Below are 20141 nucleotides of genomic sequence, written 5' to 3' on the forward strand. Positions count from 1 at the left end.
CCTCCAACCCCAACAAATTCAGGGTTTGTAAGCTGGGAGCCTGGAGCTAGGGAGGGGCCCCCACGGGTGTCCCAGCCCTGCTCTGGTCTTCCCTCCCTGTCCCCCCTCCCATTCTGAGTATTGGTCACTCTAGAGGGTAAGCCCCCTGCTCAGCCCTGGGTGGGTACCTCCCTTCGTGGACCCCAGGTGACCCCAGGCAGCCCCCACCAGCGCCAGACACTCCCTAGCTGGTGGACACAGGTCAGGGACTGGATTTCTCCACAAGCTCCAGCCTGGATGACAGCTCCCCACCACACACAAGCATCGCCCCTTTCCAGCTCCAGCCCAGTGAAAAGGAGATGGGGAGTAGGGAGAGTGGAGGGAAGGGAGTTGGGGACCGGGAGAGCCCAGGAACCCTTTAGGGGCCTTCCCTTTGTCTGCGTTCAGCCCGGGCTTCTCACCTCCTCCTGCCCCACTTTTCATTCTAAGGCAGAGCTGGTGGGAGGTGGGAACCAGCTGAGAAGAGGGAGGTAAGGAGGGAGCCTCCTGCTCCCCCTCACGCCCTTTTCGGGGTGGGCTGTGGGCTCTCTGCTCTCAAGGCATGCCAGGAGATGTGTCCCTCCGGGCGGATCCCACTTTGAGGAGGGGTGGGGCCAGGTCAGTGGGCAGCCCCCTCCAGGTTCCTGCTGGGGTCGCAACCCAGCCCGGTCCAGCCCGACTGTGCCAGCACCTCCTCTTTGTTCTCAGAGGCCTTGGGATTGGGGTGGGGGAGAAGGGAGCCTGAGAGGATGGGAACAGCTCTGCCCTGAGTGGGTGGGAGTGCAGGAGGCCCTGAGGTGGGGCCTGTGGCATCTGGACAGCCCCTTCCTGCTCACCCAGCCCTCCCTCAGTCCTCTGCTTGGCTTGGGCAGCCAGAGGGCGCATAGCCCAGCCTGGCCCGCAGCTCTGGGCTCAACCCTGCTGGTCATTATGCCAGCGGCTTCAGCACGGGTGCCTCCCATGCCCAGGGAGCAATGAGCCGGGACACCCAGGCGGCAGAGAGCCTGGGGCTTCCCCAGATCCAGCGCAGAGTGTCAGTGAGGAGAAGAGGGCCAGCTGCTCCCAGACCCTTTGTCCTTGTATAAGCCAGGAAGGAGCTCAAAATCCTCACGCCTCTGGGAAGGCGCTAGCAGCAGGTCTACTGGGACGGCATGCCTGTCCTTCCTGCTTTCTACCCATGGCCCGAGGTGAGAAGGAGGGTATCGGGTGGCACCGGGGAGAGACCAAGAACTCCTTGGAACCGTGCTGAAAGAGGGCACAGACTCAGATCGGGGCTCCCAGTAGCACCCAGCTGCCCCTCCTGGAAGGGGCTTAGCTAAGGCAGGGACAGGCCCCCTGTGGTGTTCTGGTTGTCTCTGCCCCCCTCACCACCCCATGACAATTTAAGTGTGAGCCCGTGGGTAGGGCTTAGTTAAAGCTGCAGTGGTCCCCAGGGTCTGGAGTTAGAGTGGGAACCAGCTTTTAGGGGGATGGGCATGTGCTCAAAGCCAAGGGCCCTGTGTGACTGGGAGGGAGGTGGAGAGACTACCCATTGCAATAGTCCTCTTTCACCTGGGCTCATCTTCATCCTCTGCCCTCTGGGCATCCATTTTTCCTATATTGGGTGTTGTTTTCTAAAACCCAGACTCCCAGAGGGACCTCCCCCACTCCACTCCCCAAAAAAACAACCTCTTGTGGAGGTGGGTGGTTGTTCTGCATGAGGCCGGACGGGATCCCTGGTGCCAGTGAGGGCTCCTGTGGTGCTGCTTTTCAGGCGCCTGTGGAAGCAGATATCTGGAGAAGCACAACTGGGGTTGGGGTGTGTTCCTGTTGGGAGAGAAGGCAGTGCAGTCATTCGTACAGGGTCCCAAAGAGGCCTGAGGCAGCGTGTCGGTGGGAGGGTAGAGGAAGTGGAACCAGGGAAGGGCCAGGGAGGGGGGTGCAGTAGGTGTGGTGGTTTCAGAGTCAGAACCTTAGCTTGCTGGCTGGAGTCTCTTGGGCTAGCTGTCCTGTGTGTGGCACTCTGTGAAAGTGGCCTTCCAGCCCCACCCACCTCCATAGTTAGTCTCTGGAGGCTTTCTGTTCTGTTTCCACCAGTTCCGCCACGTATCCCCCCATCCTCACCTGGCTTGGCCCTGCATCCCCTCACAAGAGGTCCTTTCCTCTCTTTCTCCTGACCCCCTCCTCCAAGAAGCCTCTGCCTGCTTCAGGTCACTGCCCCTCCTTCCCCAGTCACCCCAGTATAAGACCACACTTGTTTGCACTGAATATTGTACCAGCCCAGTCCAGTCACGCATGCATTTGTTCTGCGCATCCTAACCAAGCTGCGTACTCGGCTCTGGGCTAAGCATGATCTGCCCTGAACACCCTGAGCAATCCTAATACCCTTCCTTTGGCCCTCCTGCCTGGCCCCTGGGATGGGACAGACCCTTGGAGGTACAAGAGAGTAGCTGTTGGCTAGTGGCAAGGACTGCCTGTGCATGAATGCACAGAGCTAGGTGATGTGAAAGATGCCCCAGGCAGGAGTTGGGAAGAGACAAACGGCACTCACTAGCCCACACAGACACTCAGAGAAGGGTGGGATTTCTCCCTGGGGGTTGAGGTTGTCAGAAGTGCTTTAGGAAGAGAGGGAGACTGGCTGAGTCCTAGGGAAGTAGCAGACTGCAGAGACACAGAAAGCAGGGGACTCCAGAATCAGGGAAGGTTCTTTGTAGAAAGAGTGTGAGAAGGCAGGTTCATTTCCCAATACATTTGAGGCATTCTTGATGCTGACCTTTGTTTAGTTGAGGATGAATGAATGAATGAACGAACAAGCGAATGAATATCCCTGGGTGCTGTATGGGCTCAGTAGAGCTGTGCTGACAACAATCTACTTGTGTGTGTTCAGTTTCTTCAATGTTATTTCATAGCGAAGTTGTCAAGAGTGTGGACCCCGGAGCCAAAAGCCTGGGCTCAAGTCTCAGCTCCACCACTGCCTAGTTCTGTGACTTTGGGCAAGTTGCTTAATCTCTCTGGGCCTGTCTCCTTATCCATAAAGTGAGGGTAACAATAGTATTCACCTCAAGGGAGGATGTGACAATTAGGTGTGCTAACATATGCAAAACATTTAGAACAGTGCCTGTTACACAATAAGCCCTTAATAAGTGCTAGCTACTCACAGTTTACATCAGTGATATGCTCATGATCTTCTCTTTGTAGGTGGTAGGTGCAGAGGTTTGATTTTATACCTAAGAAAACAGAGCCAGAGAGGTGGTGAGTGACTTGCTCTAAGTCCCCAGCTTGCAAGCCTGCGGTTCAGTCTAGAATGCGTCCTTCCTGACCTCTAGGCTGGGGCTGTTACTCACTAATCCAGGCCTAGCCTGTTAATTAATTAATCGAGGCATTTAATATTAATCCTAGTAGTAGTAATAATACTATAATGAACACTGTTACCCTACTCTCCAACTTAAACACCAGCAATCCAATAATGATGTACGCCTTCCCATGTGCTCCTGCACACCCCGTCCCGTCACCTCTTTTTCAGTGACTACTCTAAATCATATATTTAACAATCCCTTGCCTCTTTAAAATTATATATTTTAATATATATAAGTAGTTCTGTTTTAGTTATTTTTGAACTTTATAAAAAGAGCATGAACTATATGCAGTCCTCTGGAATTTGCCTTTTTTCTTCATCACATTTAAGCTTCATCTATATTGTGAATAATAGTAGATGTAGCTCATTTTTACTGATGTATAATGTTCTGTCATGCGATCATAAAAGTGTAATTAACATTCTCCTATCAATGGGCATTTAAGTTATTTCCATTTTTTGCTCTTAGAAACAGTACTGCCAGGAACCTTCTCATCCCATCTCTGAGGCAACGTGCAGTGTCTCTGGGGCACAGAGCTAGGAGTGGAATTGCTGGCCTGTAGGGCATGTTCACATTCACCCTTACTAGGATATTTGCCAAAGTGTTTTCCAAATTGGTTAGACCAGTTTGTGTCACCGCAGCAGGAGATGAGGGTTCCCATTGCACCCCATCCTGATTAACACTTGGTATTGTCAGGGGGCTTGATTTTTACTGATTGAATGAATCTAAGATGGTATTTCATGATGGCCTTGATTTGCATTTCTGGAATTCAAGGTTTCTGGTATATGAAGTGGGGGTTGAGATGGGCAGCAGCCAGTGTGTACTGGGTGCTCACTAAGCAGTCATCCCATCGGCACCCATTCCCCCAGGTGTGGGAATGCTGTTTCTACCATCCCTGAAGTCTGGGATGGGTACGAGCAATCAGGGAGGACTCCACAAGCAAGTGGGATGAAGGAGGAGCAAGAAGGGCTTAAGTCCCTGCATGTTTAGTGCAAACAAAGGATAGCAAATTCCAGGAACCCCAGAGTTTTGTGTTTATCCCAGGATGGGAAGGAGTAGTCCTGACTTAGGAGGTGGAGGGAGCCTGTGTTTCATTATTTCAGCATCCCCACCTCCTGCACAGCCCCCCTGTGCACCTGGAATAAGGCCTGGCATTGGTGAGTGCTTAATAAGAGTTTGGTGACCCAGAGAGTGAACCCTGGATGGAACACATGTGTGCTTGCTCCTCCTCCGTTCTCACTTCCTTGGGGAGTCCTCTCTGACTGCTCCTGCTCATGGATGGAATGAGGGGTGGCTGAGCAAGGTGACTCCTGGGCATTGCAGGGCCCCCCACACGCGAGGACCTCCAGATCCCTGCTGGTCCAGAGGGTCTGAGAAGCTGGGTGCTGGCAGGCTAATTTGGAGCAGCTCCCTCTGCCAGCCTGGTGCACCAACGATTGATTCCACGCTGCCTTTCCCGCCTGGGCCTGGGCCCCTGGAGCTGGTTAAAGACGAGCACCGGGGCTGGCGGAATAATTATGCCTATTTCATGTGACACCCAAATTGATTGCCGCCAGGGTGACATTACCAGGGCATTGTTCCTCATCTCCAACCTCTTATTACATGTTATTAGGGTGTGTGGTGTGTGTGTTTTTCTATTTTTTCCCATTTCGGGGAATTAATCTCTCTCTGCCACCTCCTCTGCTTCCCTCTGCAGAAAACCTGCTCTCTGCTCTGGGAGGGGGTGGGGGCCTGGCCAGCACGTTTCTTCTGCCTAGCCCAGTGCAGGATTGCAGATGGCGGGGGCGGGGGAGCGGGGGGGCAGGGACCAGCCATCTCAAGTCCCTTTACTTGGGTGCAACACGGGGGCATCTCAGAGCTGAGAGGGGCTACTGAGGTATAGATCCCAGTAGAGGAGGCCTCCTGTAGTCGCCTTAATCCATGATCTCAGCTTGCATGCCTCCCATGATGGGCTGCTCACTTACCAATGAGGCAGACTTTCTGTCTGGAGCCATGTAATGTCTCATCGGATTCCTCAAGCTGAGCTGAACAGGCCTCCCTGTGAGCCCACACATGGGTCTTGGCTCCCCTCTCTGGACCTGCAGTGGACCTTTGCAGCCTCTGCCTTGATACGCTCCTTAGAGATTTGCAGAGGTGCCAGTTCCTCCCCCAAGTCTGGGCTTCTTATGAACGGGCAGCTGGGTGGTAGCATCCATTGTGCCTGAACAGGACACTCCTCCTGTATGTGTCTGACTGGAGGCTCCATCACCTCCTGGATACTGGGCTCAGTTTACCAGGTTGGAAAAATGGACTCTGGCAGTGGCGTGGCCAAGATTCATTTGAGTGGAGAGGGCTTTGAACTGCCAGTGCTGGGAGAGAGGCAAGTGTTTTATTTATAATCTGCCTGTCCATGTTATACAGAACTCACTGGACCTCGGTTTGTGATGTTTTAGAGAGTTATTTTTCAATCTTCCCGTTTTGAGGCAGAAATAACCCAAACTCTCACCTGTCCGTGACCCAGCCCTGCCATGGGGTGGCCATGTGACCCTTGTATGATGTTGGGGACAGAAGGTGGCTGCGGTTGGGAAGCTGGGGTCCTTCCAAGGCCCTAGCCCAGAGATGCTGTGGGATGTTGGACAAGTCCCTGATGCTCCTGGGCCTCAGTTTCCTCATCTGTGTGAGGCTCTCTAAGGGTGTTATGCCTTTGGAACCAGACAAGCTCAGGATCTTGGACAGGTGAACTAATGGCTCAGAGCCTCAGTTTCCTCATTAGTAAAGTGGGTGTGTAGTGTGGTGAGAGGTGCTGGGGTCGTTCAGCAAAGCACTGTGTGTGCTTGATATAAATGTCTCTTCCTCTCCCTCTCCCAGAACTCTCCACCCCCAGCAGTGAGGACAGTGAAGTCTGCTGTCCCCGCTTCCCAGTGAGGAATTTGTGGTGTCCAGAGGTAAAGCCACTTGCCCAAGATCACGTAGCTCAGCAGTCCCCTGAACCTGAATCAGAAGGAGGCAGTATGCAGGAGTGGGCAGGACAGCTGGGAGTCTGACTGCCTCAGGCCCAGTCCCAGCTCTGTCACTCATCACTGTGGGACTTTGGGCAAGGTGCATCACCTCTTGGTGCCTCAGTTCTCTAATCAGTAAAATGGGGATAATACTAGCCTCTTAGGGTGGTTATGGAGATCAGACAGGTTCATGCCTGGCGCATAGCCAATGCTATGTTAGTGTTAGCTTAAAAAAATAAAAATAAAAAAGGCACTGTGGGGAAGTGATGAAGAGCATGGACTCTGGAACGAAACCATTGAGGTTCAAGTCATGCTAACACTGACCCCGAGCAAGTTATGGAACCTCTTTGTGCTTCTGCTTTTTCCATCTGCAAAATGGGGATAATGGCAGCACTTACCTCAATGGGTTTGTGTGAGATTAAATGAATTTTTATATGCAAAGTGCTTGAAATAATGCCTGGCACACCAAAGGCCACCTATGAGAGTTTTACCAATCATCATTCTCATCATCATTCTATTTAGCTCTCTGGCTAATCCCAAATCCCAGGCTAATTCCACCACACCTCTCAGCCTCTCGCTGCCAGCCTCAGTCTATGAGGCTGTGACACCCCCCACCCCAAGCACAAGGCCTATAGCTCTCCCAGGTGGGGGTTGACTGGTTTCCAGGCCTGAGCTGTTCCCAAATAGAGAGGCCCTGAGGGCTGGGGCTGCAGAGAGGGGTCCCCCTGGGAGCCCCAGGAAGATGTGAGAGGACCAATGGGGATGTGGCAAGCATGTCCCAAGGGGCCACTGGCCTGGGCAGGGGATGGCGCTGGGGGCCTTGAGGGGCATCTTCCTGTCCCCAATAGCCTGGGTTGGCATCTCAAGACCTGAGAAGGGAGATACTGGGGTGCAGGACTGGGGTTGTCCTTGGGTCCCCCTCAGGTCATTCCCCCCAAATAGGCACTTACCTGCCCCACCTCAGCTCTGAGACAGCTCCCATCCAAGTAGGGGTACTCGGCAACCTTGTGCAAGGGGCAGGAAGGGCCCAGAGTGGTCCAGGACTCCCCCGAGATCACACAGCAGGGCGGGGTACACTGGACGCAGCCCACTTTATGCACCCAGAATGGGCCTCCTGTTGGCCCTGCCCAACTCCCACTCCTCTCCACCAAGCCTGCCGCTCCTGGAGGGCAGAGCCTATATATAGAAGCCTTGAAACACTAAGATGCTCTGACAATTAAAATTCATAATTTATCCCACAAATGGCCGGGGGCTGCGAGCTGGCTGGAAGGCTGGTGGCTCTTCAGGTGACTGTGCCCTGGTGAGGTGGACAGGGGCATTCCTCCTTTCAGTGCAGGGCGGCTGAGTGCTTGCCCAGGGTGACCCAGGACAGACAGACAACCAGCCACACCATGCCCAGTCAGCACCCTCCAGCGGGCGCTGAGGCCAGTGAGCACGTGTGGGAGAGGATGGAGCTTCCCAGAGCGCACCTAAGTGATGGGGCTGGGGGCCAGAGAGTGGGGGAGAAGGGGCAGCCAACACACACACACACGCAGACACACCACACTCACACACAGACACACCAAACACACAGGCCACTCACACACACACCACACACACAGAGGCCACTCACACACAGACACAGACACACTCACACACAGAGACACACCACACACAGACACCACACTGATACACAGAGACACACCATACACACAGGCCACTCTCAGACACACCAGACTTACACACAGAGACACACCAAACACAGGCCACTCACACACACACCACACACACACACAGAGGCCACTCACACACAGACACAGACACACCACACTCACACACAGACACACCAAACACACAGGCCACTCACACACACACCACACACACAGAGGCCACTCACACACAGACACAGACACACTCACACACAGAGACACACCACACACAGACACCACACTGATACACAGAGACACACCATACACACAGGCCACTCTCAGACACACCAGACTTACACACAGAGACACACCAAACACAGGCCACTCACACACCCATACACACACACAGGCCACTCACACACAGACACATCACACTCAGACACACCAGACTCACACAGAGAGACACACCAAACACACACACAGGCCACTCACACACACATACCACACACACACAGGCCACTCTCAGACACAGCACACACAGGCCACTCACACACACAGAGACACACCACACACACACAGGCCACTTGCACACTCACAGACACACCACACTCACACACACAGAGGCCACTCACACACCATACTCACTCACACACACACACAGAGGCCACTCACACACCATACTCACTCACACACACACAGACGCCACACACACACAGGCCACTTGCACACTCACAGACACACCATACACACACAGAGGCCACTCACACAGACACACCAAACACACAGGCCACTTGCACACTCACAGACACACCACACTCACACACACAGAGGCCACTCACACAGGAACAGACACACCACACACACACCACACACAGGCCACTCACACACACACCACACACACACATAGTGACCACTCACACACCACACACACACAGAGGCCACTCACACATAACTCACACACATCACAGACACACCACACGCACCATACACACAGAGACTACTCTCACACCACACACACACAGGCCACACACACCACTCACAGAGGCCACACATACGCCACTCACAGACACACACAGAGGCCACTCACACACAGAGGCCACACACACACACACTCACACACACACAGACACCCTGCGGGCCCAACAACTTTTTGCCAGAACCAAGAGCGAGAGGAAAATAAAGAATTATACACGACAAAGGACATGACCTCAGTTTTCTTCCAGGTTGATTTTTCTGTCCCCATGGGGGGCTGAGGAGGAGGAGGGGAAAGGGGGGGCAGGTGGGGGCAGGGCGGACCAGCCCCCAGAGAGACGGCCAGGCACAGGCTGACTGGTGGAGCTGCGCACTCTGCCAGGCTTTCTCCTGCAGGAGCCCAGCCTGGGCGCAGGACTGCAACTCTCAGGGTCTGCCTTCCAGCCTCACCACCTCCCCATGGACCAGGAGGCAGCCCCCAAGATTAGACTGGCCAATGACGGAATTGTTTCTCCCGTTAGCAGCTCCTACCTTATGCCATTATCAGCCTTTCACACCTGAGCGGGGATTAGCCCTGGAAAGCCAGAATAGAGCATCTTTAAAAGGAGTCCAGGGACCGGGGTCAGGATTTGGGCTAGGAGAGAAGCCATTAGGAGTCCCAGGATGCTCTCAAGTTGACCAGGCCACAAGTCCCTTCCCCACTACACACCTTTGCTCTCACTGTTCCCTTTGTGGAAAGTGCCCTCCCCATGCCTCTTTCTAGGCCTGTGGAAAATGTTTGTATTTCAGCCTGAGCTCACATAGCACCTCCCCCTCACCACAAAGCCTTCCTTCATTACGAGCTAGGTTAGGAGTTGGAGAGCAGAGTGCGAGTCCTGCCCCTCGCAGCAGTTGTCTGGTGGGCTCTCTCTGCTCCTTTGAGGTGGGTGCGTCTGCAGGCAGGGCCTGGGAGTGTGGAGCTGTATCAGGCCCAGTCCCACTTCGGAGGCTCTCAGTCTGGGGGCCACAGGAGAGGAGGCCACAGAAGTGCCAACGGAGCTGGGAGAAGCCCGGCAGCAGTGCGGGCAGAGGGGACCCACCAGAGGCTGTCCCTTCTTCCCAGGCTAGAGGAGAGCCACCGGGGGAGAGACCCTGAGCTGCTTCTGAAGGCCAAGTAAGAGGCCTCTAGGCCTGGGGAATGGATGGTTGGCCACTGCGACAGAAGGAAAGACCCAGGCCGGGGTGACCGTCACAGTCCTCTCTAGATGGGCCCCACTGCGCCTCCACTTCTGGCCACTTGACCCCAGTCATCTCTGAGCAGGCGCAGTTCCCGCTAACACACTTTATCATTTCCTGAAACGGATCCGTCATACTGAAGCTGAAGCAGAGAAGGGACCTCAGGCAGGCAGGGACTTGGGGAGAGGACAAGTCACAAGGAGCCCAGGCTGGGCCTTGCCTCTTCTTTGGTGATCCCGCGTGAGTCCCCTCACCTTTCTGAGTCTCCCTCCCCACCTGGATATGGAAGTGCTTAGACTCACCTGGTGGAGTGGCGAAGATGGGGCTGTGTTAACAGGCCCCAGGCTGACATGCACAGGTGGTGGGGGCTGGGAAAGTGGTTGTGCCTGCAGGGCAAGCTCTGGCCTCTGTCTCTCCCTTCCCTGCCCCCAGCCTGTGCCCCATCTTTCTCCCCTCCCCCCGCTCTGCTTTCTCTGCCTCTCTCTTCCTCTCCTCTGCAGCCTTACCCACCACGTGTCTCCTGGGTGTCTCCTGATTTCTGTCTCTTTCCCTCTCCTGCTCTCCCCATCAGTTCTTGGCAGTGGATCTGGGCAGAGCCCTGGGCAGACTTTCCAAAGTGCCCTAGCCCCCTTCTCAGGCCTGCCATCCTCCTCGCTCCATCCCTCCTGCTGCCCACGCAGTCACAGGCACAGCAGGCATCAAGGCAAGACGAAGACTGCACACACCACCTCCTTTCCCCATGAGGAACTGCCCTGGCCACACAGCCAGGCTGAGCTCCCAGACGACCCTGGGCCCCAGCCTTCATGGGGCAGATGCCTCCATGCCAGATCGCATGCCTGTGGAGGAGGGGGGGGGTCCCTGCGGTCCCTGAGGAACGCTGAGTGGGAGCACTATGAAATACTGATACCATAAACCTAAAATAACTCAACTTGCCGTCCTGCGCTTCAGCCAGCCCCACATTAGGTGAGATTGAGGCGGCAGCAGCAGGCACAGGAAAGAAAGGAGTGTGGTGGAAAAACAGTGAGCACACATGATGCATGTAACACACCTTTTTCTGGAAGTTGGGGAAAGGCTTTTGTCGGGTTTTGGGGCAGACGCCTGTCTCCAAATGCTTTTGTCCGGTTTGTGGGCAGATGCCTAGCTCTCTGAGGACTAGGGCCTTCGCTCAGCCCTGGGGCCTCACCCTATCTCCACCCTGACAAGACAGCCCCTCCCCTGGCCTGGCCTGCAGAGTCTAAGCACTGTGTCGCACCAGGCAGCTCTTGGAGCAGGCAGCCCAGCTAGGAGACAGAGCTCTACCACCCTCTAGCTTTGTGACCCAGGCCCAGGGCAAGCAAATTCCCTTTTCAGAACCTTTGTTTTTCTCATTTGTAAAATGGGTAAGAAAGATCTCTTTTGAAAGCATTTCTGAGACAATATGTATAAAGCCCCAAACCTTGGCTGGGCACAGTGGCTCGTGCCTGTGATCCCAGCACTTTGGGAGGCTGAGGTGGGTGGATCACTTGAGGTCAGGAGTTCAAGACCAGCCTGGCCAACGTGGTGAAACCTTGTCTCTACTAAAAATACAAAAATTAGCCTGGCGTGGTGGTGGACACCTGTAATCACAGCTATTTGGGAGGCTGAGGCCAGAGAATTGCTTCTACCTGGGAGGCAGAGGTCTCAGTGAGCCAAGATCTCGCCACTGCACTCCAGCCTAGGCAATACAGCAAGACTCCCATCTAAAAAAAAAAAAAAGCCCCAAACCTGGCCCATAGCCAGGACTGTCCAAGTGTTAGTCCCTCCCCTTTTCTAAAGAAGGTGCCTGGTGGATGAGCCTGTAGAGAGGATACTGTGGGGGAGTCATGCCCCTGCCCCTGTGGGCCTCCAGATGCTGCATGTGACTCCTGAGCATCTGCCTGTGATTCCAGATGCTGCACAGAGTGACTCCTGAGCCCTCTCAGTGTTCTCTGAACCTGTCCATGGGTGATCCCAGGCCCCTTCCATCTCCCCTAATTACCCTCCTTCACCCTGAGACCCTGGGGGCACACCCTGAATGTGATGCCCCACGGAAGGAAGCCCACCATCCTGAGCCACCCCCCGCCCCCAGAGAGATTTTTCCAGCCCCAGTGAAACTGCAGTTTTTGGCCTGAGCCTCCTATTTCCCTTTACCCTTTAGGAAGGTTTGAGGATTTCGACCTTCCAGCTGGAAAAAGGCTAGTTTCTGGCAGCGGTACCCTCAGAGATCCTGAAGTGGAGCCCTTACTGTGCATGCCAGAGAGGGCAGGCATCACTGAGGTATCACTCTTTAGCAGCCTGGCCACAGAGAACTGCATGTGTCAGGGAGCATTGCCTGAACCAGGCCGTATCTGCCCCAGGACATGAAGGAGGGTGTGACTGGTGGCCAGCACCCTGTCCCTTCCACAGTGGGGCAGCACAGAGCCTGGGGCAGCCCTCTGCAGTGCTGGTCTGATGGCTCAGGGTCCCTCACTGACCTGAGCCTGGGAAGGACTCTGGATGCTTTAGGGTCTCTGTGTGGTGCTCCAGGCACAGCTGTCTGCTGCCTGCCCACCTGCCTGCCTTTGATGTTTTATTTCCTTTGTATTTATTGGTCCAATTTTTAAACTCTTACCCTTGTAGGAAGCCCTTCGGGGGCAAGGATCCAAAATAAAACACTGATTAAAATGCATAAAATACCTCTTCTTGACAGTTGCAGGAGTAGCAGGCAGAATGAACAGTGCCAGGATGGCAGGAGCGGCACATTGCCCAGTCAGCAGTTTGGGTGACCCCTCAGACATGACTCTGCCAGCATCCCTAGATGAAAGGGACCTCATGGGGGTGGGAGACCAGGAGACTAGGCCCAGCGGGCTGTGCCCTTGCTGTGCCAGCTTGGGCAGGCATCCTGGCCTCTCTCAAGCTTCAGCTTCCCCACCGTTAGGGCAGCTGCATGTAAGAGGCATGGGATAAGGCATCTCAGAGCCCATACCCTCCCAGAGCTGTCCTGCTCCCACGGAGCACGGCCCGTGGCTCTGTGGGACCAACTGCCAGGCCTGGGGTGGCAGCTGTACAGGGCGAGGCTGACCAGCTTTTCTACCAATGTATTTCTTTTTTATTTTATTTTATTTATTGTTTTTACAGATGGAGAGTCTTGCTCTATTGCCCAGGCTGGAATGCAGTGGCACAATCACAGTTCACTGTAGCCTCAAACTCCCGGGCTCAAGAATCCCACTTCAGTCTCCCTGAGTGGTTGGGACTATAGGTGTGCCCCACTATGCCTGGCTGATTTTTGAATTTTTGTGGGAGATGGGTATCTCACTATGTTGCCGAGCCTGGTCTTGAGCTCCTGGCTTCAAGTGATCCTCCTGCCTCAACCTCCTGAGTAGCTGGGATTACAATGGGATAACAGTGGGATTGCAGCACCACCATGCCTGACTTCCAACATACTTCAATTCCTCAGGTCTCTCATTGCTCAGTGGGCCTGATCGAGGGTTAGCCCCATCAGCAGGGCTTCCACCCCTGCAAAAACTCACTCATGCACATGTTTCCTTTCAAAGAATATTCGTGGGGGTCTGTTCTGTGCCACACTTCACTCTGAGCTACAGACACACTATCTGCCCTTGGGCACCTCACTCTCTAGCAGGTGAGACACACACACCCATGACTGAGCCAGGATTAAACATACATTACAGGAGAGATGCCAAGTGCGGAGGCTTTAGAGCATGTTTCCCTCTTTGCTCAAGGTCACTAGGAAGCTCTCACCTTTTGTCATTAGGCAGGATTTGGCGGCATTCTTTCCTGACTGGCTTCCCTTTTTTAGCTTTTATCTTTTTATCGTCTTGTAGCATAATTTTTCTGTCATTTGGTTCAAATCGCTTTGGGAATGAGGTGTGCTATACACCAATTACATAAAATCACTACTATAAGAATAACAATGTTGGGGACAAGAGGTGATATCTGACTGAGTAGGTCAAGGATGGGCTCCTGGAGGAGGTGGCCTTTGGGGTGGAAGGTTACAAAGACTGCTGGGGCAGGAGTCTGGGACAGTTCTCTAGAAGAAGATGACTTAGAGATAGGAGTGTGCAGGACAAAGTGGGGAGGCCCAGGCGTCTTTGTTCAGGGACTGGTGGGAAAAGAGGAAAAGAGTGCTCAGGGCAGGTTGAGGCCAGGTGGTACAGGCTTCCTGTGTGCCAGATTCGTGTCTGTATGAGAGGGGCTTACCAGCACCTCGGGATGGCCTGTGTCCTCACTAGCCCCCCTCATTCCCCAGCCTTCTCTCCAGCAGCTCCCACCACCCACCAGCCCAGCCCCAAGCTGGATGCTAAAGTCCTATTTACCTATTGAGGTCCCCAGCCTCACACCCGCGCCAGCCCCAGCTGCTGGCCCAATTACTTATTGATTGCCTGTCAGGATGTTTGCTTTTCTGGTGGGTCACTGGAGCGTATGTGACTGTGGAAAATAGCCTGGTGGCAGTGGGGTGGGGAGAAGCTGAACTGCAGAAGAGCCTGGAGAGAGGATGAGAGGGGCCAAAGGGAGGGTCAGGGTGAAGAAAGCCCTTGGGGATGACAAAACCCTTGCAGATTCCATAACATGTCAGTGACACCCTGAGTCCTCTCTGCTTAATCAGTGACTTAATCAACAACCACGAAGCTCCCGTCAGTCCTGGGAGACTGGTGGAGCATTTGCAAGTGTGTGGCTTTGTGGACAGACCAGAGCTCCTACCCCAGAACTGCTCCCTCTACTGGCTGGGTGTCCTTGGACAGCCACAACCTCTCTGAGCCTCAGTTGCCTTGATGGCTGATGCATGGATGACAAGGATGGATGGCCTGTGGCCATGAAAGCAGGGGCTGTGTGAGGTGTGGGAAGGGGTGGGAAAAGGGCCTGAGCTAGGGTGGAGAGGGGACATGCAGTCTGGGCCTCCCCCTCCTGCAGTGAGCCCCCTCCGGGCCATGAGTACAGCATGTGGACACAGCAGCAAAGCCCCAGGGGCACTGGAGGCTGGAGTGGAGGAGCAGGAGTGGGTCCTTACCCCACCAGCAGCGAGATGACTGCAGCTTGGCTCCCAGAGGCCATCCCATCCACCCGTGGAGCAGCTCCTAGGGTCTGACCTACCTTTCCCCCACCCCCCTACTCACCCTATTTGCCAGGCCAGTTTCCCATGGGGGTGGATGGAGAGAGAGGAGGGAAGGAGGAGATGGGAGGCAGTTCGGGGCAGAAGTGGGGACAATTGGTCTCAACAGGGGGTGGGAGAGGGTCATGGAGGCTCCCACATACCCCTTGCTCACTCTACCTGCAGCCTATATGCAAGCTGGACCCCGCTCCTTGCACAGTTTCTCATATCACCACCTCCCAAGCCCTGCATGGCTTCAGGGCCCAGCTTGAACAAGCCTGGGTGCTGTAGTAGGGGCAGACTCCTCCGGGGTTGCCTGGCTGTCCTGGCCTGTGGGAATCTGCACCTTCCTCAGACAAGCAGCTGTACTAGGAAGAAGGTGATGGGAGCCCTGAGAGACAGACAAGTGAAGGCTGGAGAGTCTTTTTAAGGGTAGCACACTTCACTTCTTATTGGGTATCAGAAAACACTTCTTAGAGCAGTGGACTTCAATTAGGCCTTGAGGATGGAATTTCAACAGCCAAGGAAGGGGCATTGCTGGAGGAAAGAACTGCAGGAGCCAAGACCAGGAGGCAGGAAAAAAGATTCTCTAGGCACTGGGCTCAGGAGCCTGAGCCGGGTCACCAATGGGACCCAGAGGAAGAGGAGAGTCACAGATCCCACCAGGAGTCCAGGCTGGATTTGGATTTGCAGGTGCAGGGGGCGGGGGGAGGGTAGCTTCAAGGCTGGGTCTTCTGGATGAGGTGTCCTCCAGCAATCCAGGAACCCCATGGGTGATAGACCTGTGAACAGTGATAGGTGCCATTGGTTTACTGCAGACCCAGCCACAGAGCTGATGGGGTGGAGGGATGGTGTCTGCACCTGGGGAGGCTCGGGGCTCAGGGCTGAGCGAGTAGGGCCCCCAGCAGCCTCAGAAGCCCTGGCCATGCAGGCTGGGGTCTAGCCACACTTCTGGCTGCTCTGGCTTCTTGGGGGCTGTTCCAAGAGGCTTCAGCCCTTGAGCCCCTTTGATCCCCACTGTGAGCCCAAGGGCGGCTCAGCAGGTCTGGTTTTATCCCTGATGAGCACCAGGGGAACTGTGACTCTGGGCAGGGTGTGTGCCTGTGAAATGTAAAGGAGATGGCGCCAATGCCAGGCTCTTTGAGGTGACCTGTCCCTTCCCTGAGCCCCTCCATTCCAAGGGTGCTGGGAGGGTCCTTTGGGAAGACTCCAGGCAGGGTAAGAGGCAAGGAGGAGGCAGCATGAGGAGGCCAGAGGCCCTTCTGGCATGGGCATCTGGACCCTGCCTCTCTATCTGCATCAGGGTCATCGTGACAGGGCAGGAGGGGGCCCAGGCGGCTTGGGGTGGGGTCCAGACACACACTGCCCTCTAACTGCCACTTCTGTCCTGTGCTTGCTCCTGGCTGCAGGTGAGCGAGAGGATGCTGGCGGGGGGCGTGAGGAGCATGCCCAGCCCCCTCCTGGCCTGCTGGCAGCCCATCCTCCTGCTGGTGCTGGGCTCGGTGCTGTCAGGCTCAGCCACAGGCTGCCCTCCCCGTTGCGAGTGCTCTGCCCAGGACCGTGCTGTGCTCTGCCACCGCAAGCGCTTTGTGGCAGTGCCTGAGGGCATCCCCACCGAGACGCGCCTGCTAGACCTGGGGAAGAACCGCATCAAAACGCTCAACCAGGACGAGTTCGCCAGCTTCCCGCACCTGGAGGAGCTGGAGCTCAACGAGAACATCGTGAGCGCTGTGGAGCCTGGCGCCTTCAACAACCTTTTCAACCTCCGGACGCTGGGTCTCCGCAGCAACCGCCTGAAGCTCATCCCGCTGGGTGTCTTCACTGGCCTCAGCAACTTGACCAAGCTGGACATCAGTGAGAACAAGATCGTTATCCTGCTGGACTACATGTTCCAGGACCTGTACAACCTCAAGTCACTGGAGGTTGGCGACAATGACCTCGTCTACATCTCCCACCGCGCCTTCAGCGGCCTCAACAGCCTGGAGCAGCTGACGCTGGAGAAATGCAACCTGACCTCCATCCCCACCGAGGCGCTGTCCCACCTGCACGGCCTCATCGTCCTGAGGCTCCGGCACCTCAACATCAATGCCATCCGGGACTACTCCTTCAAGAGGTTGTACCGACTCAAGGTCTTGGAGATCTCCCACTGGCCCTACTTGGACACCATGACACCCAACTGCCTCTACGGCCTCAACCTGACGTCCCTGTCCATCACACACTGCAATCTGACCGTTGTGCCCTACCTGGCCGTCCGCCACCTAGTCTATCTCCGCTTCCTCAACCTCTCCTACAACCCCATCAGCACCATTGAGGGCTCCATGTTGCATGAGCTGCTCCGGCTGCAGGAGATCCAGCTGGTGGGCGGGCAGCTGGCCGTGGTGGAGCCCTATGCCTTCCGCGGCCTCAACTACCTGCGCGTGCTCAATGTCTCCGGTAACCAGCTGACCACGCTGGAAGAATCGGTCTTCCACTCGGTGGGCAACCTGGAGACGCTCATCCTGGACTCCAACCCACTGGCCTGCGACTGTCGGCTCCTGTGGGTGTTCCGGCGCCGCTGGCGGCTCAACTTCAACCGGCAGCAGCCCACGTGCGCCACGCCCGAGTTCGTCCAGGGCAAGGAGTTCAAGGACTTCCCTGATGTGCTACTGCCCAACTACTTCACCTGCCGCCGCGCCCGCATCCGGGACCGCAAGGCCCAGCAGGTGTTTGTGGATGAGGGCCACACGGTGCAGTTTGTGTGCCGGGCCGATGGCGACCCGCCGCCCGCCATCCTCTGGCTCTCACCCCGAAAGCACCTGGTCTCAGCCAAGAGCAATGGGCGGCTCACAGTCTTCCCTGATGGCACGCTGGAGGTGCGCTACGCCCAGGTACAGGACAATGGCACGTACCTGTGCATCGCGGCCAATGCAGGCGGCAACGACTCCATGCCCGCCCACCTGCATGTGCGCAGCTACTCGCCCGACTGGCCCCATCAGCCCAACAAGACCTTCGCCTTCATCTCCAACCAGCCGGGCGAGGGAGAGGCCAACAGCACCCGAGCCACTGTGCCTTTCCCCTTCGACATCAAGACCCTCATCATCGCCACCACCATGGGCTTCATCTCTTTCCTGGGCGTCGTCCTCTTCTGCCTGGTGCTGCTGTTTCTCTGGAGCCGGGGCAAGGGCAACACGAAGCACAACATCGAGATCGAGTATGTCCCCCGAAAGTCGGACGCAGGCATCAGCTCCGCCGACGCGCCCCGCAAGTTCAACATGAAGATGATATGAGGCCAGGGCGGGGGGCAGGGACCCCCGAGCGGCCGGGCAGGGGAAGGGGCCTGGCCGCCACCTGCTCACTCTCTAGTCCTTCCCACCTCCTCCTTACCCTTCTACACACGTTCTCTTTCTCCCTCCCGCCTCCATCCCCTGCTGCCCCCCCGCCAGCCCTCACCACCTGCCCTCCTTCTACCAGGACCTCAGAAGCCCAGGCCTGGGGACCCCACCTGCACAGGGGCATTGACAGACTGGAGTTGAAAGCCGATGAACCGACACGCGGCAGAGTCAATAATTCAATAAAAAAGTTACGAACTTTCTCTGTAACTTGGGTTTCAATAATTATGGATTTTTATGAAAACTTGAAATAATAAAAAGAGAAAAAAACTATTTCCTATAGCTAGTCGGAATGCAAACTTTTGACGTCCTGATTGATCCAGGGCCCTCTACCAACTCAGTTTCTTGTTTTTCTCTTCCTCCTCCTCCTCTTCTTCCTCCTTTCTCTTCTCTTCCCCTGTGGGGAGGGATCACTCAGGAAAACAGGAAAGGAGGTTCCAGCCCCACCCACCTGCCCACCCCGCCCCAGGCGCCATCAGGAGCAGGCTAGGGGGCAGGCCTGGGCCCAGCTCTGGGCTGGCTTTTTGCAGGGAGTGGGTGGAAGGGACAGGTCTGCTGATGGGGGTGGAAGCCTGTCTGCTGGGCTGCCAGGCAGCACTACTGCCAGGGGTGGGAGCCTGGCTCGGGTGTGGCTGAGACTCTGGACAGGGGCTGGGGTCTTCCTGGGGGACAGCACAGTCAGTGCAGAGAGCCAGGGGCTGGAGGTGGGGCCGACCCCAGCCTCTGGTCCCAGCTCTGCTGCTCACTTGCTGTGTGGCCTCAAGCAGGTCACTGGCCTCTCTGGGCCTCAGTCTCCACATCTGTACAAATGGGAACATTACCCCCTGCCCTGCCTACCTCACAGGGCTGTTGTGAGGAATTGATGAGATGATGTATGTGAAACACTTTGTAACCTGTAAAGCGCTGTGCACACGTGTGGGTGACTGTTCTCATTATGGTCATTATTATCTCACTGTGGGGGATGGGGCTGCCGAGGGGCCCTTCATGAGGGTAGGGCTGGGGTGTGTCAGGGGGAGTGGCGCTCCAGGGACTTCCAGAGGCTCCTCCTAGGTTAGCAGCTGGGGTTGTGGCCGGCAGCACTGGCTGGAGAGGGGGGCTCTAGACCTGAAGGGAATCCTGAGGCCGTGGGCATAGAGAGTCCCTCACCTCTGGTCTGGTGGTGGGTCTGACTGCCAGGCCTGATGATAACAGCGCTACAGGGCTCAAGGCTTAGCTCCCCAGAAGCTGGAGGCCCCCTATAGCATTGGCCTGGACTGATGCAAGGATTGGGAGCACCAACTCTGCCCAAGCCTTCTTTGCACAGCATTTATCAAGCACCTACTGTATGCCATTTCCCATGTAGAGTGCCCAGGCTGTGGGGACTGCGGGAAGCAGTTCTGGGACTGCCCTTGAGGCTTCCCAGGCCCAGTCTGGCCCCGTCTTCCACCAGGCCGTGCTCTGAGCCTGTCCTGGGCTATTAGGGCTTCTGGGTTTGGGGCTGGGATCCGCCTGCACATGAGCAGACCCAGAGGCTCAGAAAACAGCTCCCCACCTGCTGCTTCCAGCCC

At 55.8% G+C, this 20141-nt stretch overlaps 1 protein-coding gene across 3 annotated transcripts in view; it reads left to right on the forward strand.

Annotated features, from left to right (window-relative positions):
• Positions 1-19513, forward strand: part of LINGO1 (leucine rich repeat and Ig domain containing 1) — a 182691-nt gene extending 163178 nt beyond the window's left edge. For 2 of the 3 annotated variants that reach the window (XM_033189291.1, XM_033189288.1), the window contains one exon: positions 16636-19510. In XM_033189291.1, coding sequence (XP_033045182.1) covers positions 16648-18492 — 1845 coding nt within the window. In that variant the 5' untranslated portion in view covers positions 16636-16647 and the 3' untranslated portion in view covers positions 18493-19510. Of the gene's footprint in view, positions 1-16635 lie in introns of all 3 variants that reach the window. The other variant, XM_033189290.1, reaches the window with a different exon arrangement.
• Positions 19514-20141: the final 628 nt, after the last annotated feature.

This window comes from Trachypithecus francoisi, unplaced genomic scaffold (assembly GCF_009764315.1).
Source record: "Trachypithecus francoisi isolate TF-2019V2 unplaced genomic scaffold, Tfra_2.0 Lachesis_group3, whole genome shotgun sequence".
In the NCBI taxonomy this organism is placed as follows: Eukaryota; Metazoa; Chordata; class Mammalia; order Primates; family Cercopithecidae; genus Trachypithecus; species Trachypithecus francoisi.